Source organism: Heloderma suspectum, chromosome 3 (assembly GCF_057233095.1).
Source record: "Heloderma suspectum isolate Gila_16-S chromosome 3, 16-S_ref, whole genome shotgun sequence".
NCBI classification, from domain to species: Eukaryota; Metazoa; Chordata; class Lepidosauria; order Squamata; family Helodermatidae; genus Heloderma; species Heloderma suspectum.
The window spans coordinates 26,354,163-26,361,655 of record NC_139460.1 but is presented as its reverse complement, the minus strand read 5'-3'; the positions used below and the strand labels follow the sequence as shown (position 1 = coordinate 26,361,655).

At 46.5% G+C, this 7,493-nt stretch overlaps 1 protein-coding gene across 4 annotated transcripts in view; it reads left to right on the top strand.

Moving 5' to 3' along the window:
* TMEM123 (transmembrane protein 123) overlaps positions 1 to 7,493 on the top strand; it is a 52,308-nt gene continuing 44,815 nt past the window's right edge. For all 4 annotated transcript variants that reach the window (XR_014788968.1, XR_014788967.1, XR_014788966.1 and 1 more), the window contains exon 1: positions 1 to 248. Coding sequence is in view for 1 of the 4 variants with exons in the window: in XM_084842666.1 (XP_084698792.1) it covers positions 185 to 248 (64 nt within the window). In the remaining 3 variants the exon portion in view is untranslated. The remainder of the gene's footprint in view (positions 249 to 7,493) is intronic.

The following is a 7,493-nucleotide window of genomic DNA, read 5'->3' as shown; positions in this document are numbered from 1 at the left end:
GGGAAACAGCCCCGGGCGCCTCACAGTAGCAGCCGCGCCTCGTTGCGCACGGAGGGAGCGGCGGCCGGGCGGCGCGCGGGACTCGGGCTAGCGGCGAGCGCGGTCTTTGCTGCGTTTACTCCTGTTTGCTCCTCCACGCTCGAGAAACTCGGCTGTAGCTGGGGGCTTCCCGCGCGAGACAACCATGAAGTCGCTGCTGGTGCTGCCGGTGGTCGTGCTCGTCTCGCTCTGCTTTGCCGCGGACTTGGGTAAGTCATCTCGGGAAGCGCAGCCCGCTTCCCACCCCGCAGACACCCGCAAGCAAAAAAGTTACTGCGTTCATCCGTGAGATTTTATTTTTCTCAGGCTCCCTCACACGCTTCCTTTTCGGAACTGATGCATCCCAAGGTCACTCCAGCCTTCCCCAAACTGTTGCCCTCCAGATGCCTTGGACAACGGTTCCCCATCATCCCGGACCATTGGCCACGCGGACTGGGGCTGGTGGGAGCTGTAGTCCCAAGTTTCTGGAGGGCCCCAGGTTGCGGAAGGGTGGATGCCGCACGCGTTGGTCAAGTCGCCGGCGACTACTCCAAAAGTGGGTTGCCTGTTTCAGAGTGGGCCATGGGGGTACAACTCAGCCCTTGTAGCGAACGGAGTTCTTTCTTACTATTTCCAGACGAGTAGAAGTGTCAGCCTGTTGCAGCAAAAAACGACAGAGCGCCCCATGGCATCTTTAGGACTTGACAAATTAATTTTGGCATCAGTTTTCGTGGGCACAGGCCACGACGTACATCTGATCAAGTGGACAGCGTCCACAAAAGCTTATTGCGGAATAACTGTGTTATTCTTTAAGGTGCCACAAAATTTTTCTGTCATTTTTGCTTTCTTACTATGAAATCATTGCAGACCTCTTGGTGACCTGCGGTTCACATCTTCGAGGTTTCACTGCAAACTGGAAGAAGGGCTGCAGCTCAGTGGTAGAGCACATGATTTGCATTGTAAAAGGTCCTGGATTCAATTCCAAACCAAATATCGAATCTCCAGTCAAACGTGTGTGTGTGTGTGTGTGTAGCGGGGCTGGAATCTATTGGAATCACTGGAGATCAGCTGCCAGTCAAAGTAGACACAACTGGTCTATGGATCAGTGATTCTTTGTGTGTTCAGAGGAGAGACACAAGATACTGGAGACTTCCTTTATTTAATATATAACAGTGACATTCTTTCTATTTCTAATGTTCAGATATAAGTGCCATTTCTTATGCAGCCAAATTGGCTCCATCCACACACAAGAGGGGAAATATTGGCAGGCCTGTGAGGGAACCCTGAAGTTTGCAAATGTGCAAAAAGTATTTAGGTAAAGAAAACTAAAAGGGAAGGATCCACAAAACAGGCCCATGTCTAGCCACATAATGCTTTTATCCTGCAGTCATCTTGCCGCATTTTATGGAGTCTTATGGGGTGGGTGGGTGGCCAGACTGCCGATATCTTCCACTCGTAAGCCTTCCATGCTTTTCCACTGCTTCTTTCATCATTTTACGTATCAGAAAAAAAATAAGTTAAGGATTTTTGCCTTTTGATTAGTGGTGCTATGAATCCTCAGTCTGGAAGCACCCTGTGAAGAAGAGCCAGACAAGAATTCCACACTGTTGCAGGTCCCACCTAATTACTTTTTTCCCTACAGCAAAGGGACCATCTTGTGAACCCAGCCTTAAATCCAGGACAGCAAATCCTGCATTGTACCCATTGCAAAACACAGGCTTAGTGTGGCTCGAGGTCACTGAGTTCTGTTCACAGCTGGGACATCCACATTGCATATTTATTAACTCTGCTGCAAGTAATAAACAGTGCAGTGATTTTTAAAAGGCCCTAAAATAGAGGGCTTGTTACATTCTGGTCCTTGAATGCTTCCAGGGAGGAGGTTTGAACTGGCAAGCCCAGTGAACAATCTCCATAAAATCAAAGCAAAGGCCAGAGTGTGTAAACAAAGCTTTGTCTTGCTGAGGCAAAAGATCACCTTGGAAGCAAATCACATTGCTTTCCAAAGAACTTCCTTCCAAGCAGTGCTGCAAATTGTAAGCATATTTACTGAAGAGTAAGTTCCATAGAACTCAACCCTGCTTCCTGTTTCGTTATGGTGGGCAACTTGTAGCCCTCATCTGATGGTTATTGGACTGCAGCTCCCATCAGCCCCAGCCCTTTAATCCAGATGTGGTAAAAGATTTTGCACAAGGTTCCACTTTTAGGGGCGACAATTACTATTAGTATTATTTCTGTCGCGCTCCTGGCTCTTTAGCAAGTAACATAAGCAAAAAGACAGATCCCTGTCTCAAGGACCTCACAGTTTCAATTTTGGAGGGAAGACAACAGAGCAAAGGGAGTGGAGGGTATCAGGTAAGAAAGAATGCACCCTGTTACACATATTTAAGGCACAATCCTGTGCATTAATAGACGGAGAAAGCCCTACAATTCCCAGCATTCCCCAGCCACCTGGCAGGCTGAGGAATGCTGGGTGTGGGAAGGCAGACAGTCACTGCTCATCTGCTTCTTAAGAGGATCTTTCAGGATCCCCAGTCGGTCCTTGGCACCCCGGCTGTTGACTTCATGCCATCAGAAGTCATGTGCTCTGTACCTATAGAGCAGGGGTGGGCAACTTGTAGCCGTCCAGATGTTTTGGCTGGCACCTCCCATCAGCCCCAGCCAGCACAGCCAGTGGTGAGAAATCATGGGAGTTGTAGACCAAAACATCTGGAGGGCCACAAGTTGCCCATCCCTGCTGTAGAGCCTTTGCTACCAATTGTGCCAACAAGCCTGATCTTCCATGAGTGTTGGATTGTCCAGTCCACAGATTAGTGACTGGAGGATAGAATGACCCCTGAGAAGTTGACCATCCCTGTTTGAGATGGCCTCTCCTTGTAATGGACTGCATGACACTGCTAAGCAGGCTGGATGGAAAAATATTAGCTAGCTGCTGCAAGAAGATACTTTGGGATTTACACTATCATTCTCAGAGCAATAAATCAGCCCTTATTGCCCCATTGAATGGAATTGTACAAAATTTAATGTGTAGCTGAATACATTGCAGCTGAGATTTACTCTTAGCAAGGTAGGTAGCACAATTTCCTCCTAAGTTATATTACAACTTCAGCAACATCTCAGGGTCTATCTGGGAAAAATGGGAAACTTTCCAGAAATAAGCATAACTTGCATAACTCTATCTAAGCTGATTTATGGCCTCATGCTGAAGGCCAAACTAGACTTGATGGTAAATAGCCATTGGGAATCTAGTTTCCCACTCCATGACATTTAACGGAAATTACCTCATTTATGACATTGTAGCATTTCACATTTCTCCTCCTAAATCTACCATCAGCAGACAATCATGTGGAACAGAGGCAGGCAAACACAAAATGTTGTGACCGCATGACTTGGGGTAAATGACATGAGGTAGGCATTATTGGGAGTTGTTGTTGTTGTTGTTGTTCAGTCGTTAAGTCGTGTCCAACTCTTCATGACCCCATGGACCATAGCACACCAGCCTTTCTGGTCCTCCGCTCTCTCCCAGAGTGTGCTCAAGTTGCATCGGTGATACTATCTAGCCATCTCATCCTCTGCTGTCCCCTTCTCCTTTTGCCTTCAATCTTTCCCAGCATCAGGGTCTTTTCCAGGGAGTTTTCTCTTCGCATTTGCGCTTCAGCTTCAGTCTCTGTCCTTCCAATGAGCAGTCAGGGTTGATTTCCTCTAGGATGGACTGATTTGACCTCCTTGCAGTCCAGGGGACTCGTAAGAGTCTTCTCCAGCGCCACAGTTCGGAAGCATCAGTTCTTCGGTGCTCAGTCTTCCTTATAGTCCAGCTCTCACAGCCATACATTACTACTGGGAAAACCATAGCTTTGATTATACGAACCTTTGTCGGCAAGGTGATGTCTCTGCTTCTTACTGTGCCATCTAGGTGTGCCATAGCTTTCCTCCCAAGGAGCAAGCGTCTTTTAATTTCATGGCTACGGTCACCGTCTGCGGTGATCTTGGAGCCCAAGAAAGTAAAATCTGTCACTGCTTCCATTTCTTCCCCTTCTATATGCCAGGAAGTGATTGGGGGGGGGGAGGAGCAAATGATAGTTGCAGTGGTCATTTTCCAAGAAGAATACAGAAAATTTCAGATTTCATTTGGACAAGGAAAGTTCTTGTACTCCTGGTTGGCAAAAGCAACTTGTTAGGTTTTTCTAAAAATTAAAAACTAGAAAACCCCGTCGAGTGATATGTATGTATCCCAGTATTTCTCCGTATGACCTTCTATGTCTGTTCTAATTTTCCCATCTGTTTTCTCACTATTCCAACCTACTCTCCCCAGCCCTTGTGCCAGAGAACAGATGTATGTATTAGAACCAAAATATACCTTTGCATGGCCATCCTTACATTGCATCTAGCATGTTTTGACCACGCTAATGCACTATGTAAATATTATTATGGCTAACTCAAAAGGGGGGATGATTTTCATGAGCTTTTTCATCAGTGTCAGAAGGCACCACTTCTTTGGCAATACTTTACCCCCAGGGGTTGCCGTAAAAGAAGACAAAATTGTTTGCCTATTTAAGAAGCAATGCTGTCACTGAATGACCTGCATTTACCCTCAGTGATCATCATGTTCAGTACATGATCCCTGATTGGCTAAGGTGGCTACGATGGCTAGGATCATTTATCCAACTGGTGTGGGAAACATTGATATCACTCAGAGAGAACAATGCTATGGTCTGGGACCATAGGATTGTTTGGAGTTTCTCTCCTGAGGCCAGAGACTCCGAGCCCCTGCCCCCTTGGAGCCGCCACAGAAAGCGCCATGCCAGCTGCTTCCCAAGGTCGCAAATGCAGCCTTGGAGGGAGGGAAAAGGGGGCATTCCCGTGGACAGGGAGGGATGAGGATTGGCCAGGATATAAGAAATCCTATACCGGCCCTGCCCCCAGCAGCACACCTTCTCTAGATGGGCTCAAAGGCTCGTTTAGAGGAAGACTTTGTAAAAGAAAAACAGAGAGGCAAAAATCACCTCCGTTGCTCCTCCCACCTTGCCAGTAGCAGACAGTCAGGGCATTGGATACGCAGAGACTCAGATTGAAGCTTTCTTCTAACTGCCTAGATTCATTGACTGGGGTCAATGCCTATCCCCACTTTGCAGTGCAGTGCATCCAATTAGATTTCGCTAAATACTGACATTACGGTGGGCAGACAAAGGCAGGGGTGCAAAACCTCAGGCCTGGGCGCCAAATTTGGCCCTCCAAGGTTTCCCAGATGGCTATACCCCCTTTCTCCCAACCACCGATCGTCTTGTGGTTTCCGGGCTTCTGTGCAGCTTTTCCCCTATTCTGAGAGGTTGAAACATCTCTCCTTAGTTACTAGCAATAGGAGCTCTAAGCTAAAATATGCTGGCATTTTGGGTTCTGCCCCTGTGGCCTCACCCCCTTTTGTCCCCACCCATCACAGGAATGCAGCCCCTGAGAGCTTCTCTGAAATGGATGTCGGCTCTTGGGCCAAAGGCAATTCTGTACCCTTGCTTTAAGACTTCGGAGGTTGCACAGCTGCAGCTTGTCCCGTGGTAGTAGTGTGGTGACAGGAAGAGTTGCACCTGATGAACTTCCCCCACACCTCCTCCGATAACCTCACAGGAGAGTCCTAGGGACCTGTGTCAAGTTTTCTTTAAGAAAGAAAAATACTTGATTTTCTTTAGAAGGCAAAAAGTCATGGGGGCAATTTTTAATTTTGGAGATCCCTGAGGAGAAGCAACAGGAGGAGGGTGGGAGAGAGATTTTCTGGATGCCATAAATATTACAAAAGGGGCCTGAAGGACCTTAGAGATATTTCAAAACGGTGGGTTAGAAATTGAGCTTAAGACCCTGCAATTTCTATGTGCCTTGCAGCAGTGGGACATTGATCCCTTGCCAAGTGTTTGGGAGAAAGACACAAATAGCATGAAGGCAAGATGGGTTTGTATACATGCACAGGCATATATGGCAGGGAGGAAAAGCAAAAACATGCCTCATATGCATAGTTTCAACTGATACCGCAGCATGTAGAGGACAGGTTTCTTGTAACTTGAACTGACAGGGAAGTTCAGCTGATACTGTTGATACAGCTTTTCCCAGTGCAGAATTTATATGGTGAAGAAGTACCTGTTGAATTCCTGCCTGTTGTCCTTCAGGTATTAAAGACACTGAATATCTGTCAGGAAGAGCTAGCAATCCTAATTTTTTTATTCTTATTTGCCTTTTTTGTGGTGGCTTTTCTTGCAAAAACTCAAAGCAATTCCCAATAAGTTTTTAAACAAACACAATACATAAAACCCCAAATTCTAAACCAACAAAAAAAGCAGCAGCAATAACAGAAAAGTAGAATAAAGGGGGAATTAATCCCCACAGATAGCAGAAGAAAGACAGCGAGCAGCCGATGCATGGACAACTAGGGGCAAGGAGATAGGTGTCTTCCCAGTAGGCCAGCTGGCAAAGTTGTGGGAGCCATATGAAACTGAGCACCAGTTACTTACTCCAGTTTTGGGGCCTCCCTTCCTATGCAGGCTCTGTATATCTGTTGATCTTAAATGCATGTTTTCCTTTTTCCACTTTGTCGTTTCTGGATCAGGTATGTCACCCAACTTACCATGTGCCTGGGATGGGTTGCAAAATTCCCTGGCAACTATACAGGTAGAACAAAGAGCCGTGAGACAGAAGCTGCATGCTACTGGCTCTTTAACGCTAGCAGTCTAATATCCTCCATGGTGAGCCTCTGTGCTTATCCCAGAGCTTATCTGTGGAGGATGCACAGGCTTATCTCTCTTGCTCTCTCTCTGAAAGCAGTGGAAGGAGGCATTCATAGTGGTGGCATAAGGTGTGTAAGTGGTAGCATAGAACAGTGAAGCACTGCATCTAGCAGGTGGAAGTTTGCAATCACACAGGAAACACTGGCCTGGTTCAGACATCTTGATCTCAGTCTGATAAGGCCTTGGGCTCAGCCTAGGGGAACATACTGTGGTTTTTTAAACCACCATTTCCAGTGACATCCAAACCAGGAAATGTTGGTTTAAACACTGCTTACAAATCAGGATATGAAACAGAATCTGATCCATTTCTTGGTTTGGATGTTACTGGAAACTGTGGTTTAACAAACCGTAATATCTTCCCTGAAGTCAGCCATGCAAGGGGAGGTGTGAGGAGAAAGCATGAGGACCCAAGGTTTGTACACAATAATCAGTGGGTTGCTGGACTGAGATTGTGGAATCAACCTGGGCTAGCTTCATCGCTCAGCTGAAGTAATTAACTCCCACTAAATTCAGTGGGAACTACTCACAAGTAAGTTTGCATAAGTTTGCAGCATTATGGTGAAAGACCCATCAAACAGGATTTCACCAAATATATCTTTCCAAAGAAACTTTGCTGTATGGGCTGCTAGACAGATGCCGTTACTGACTGCATCATTGTCACAGTATGGAAATCCCATTCAGATGTAAATGCAAACTCCCAGCCAACTCATA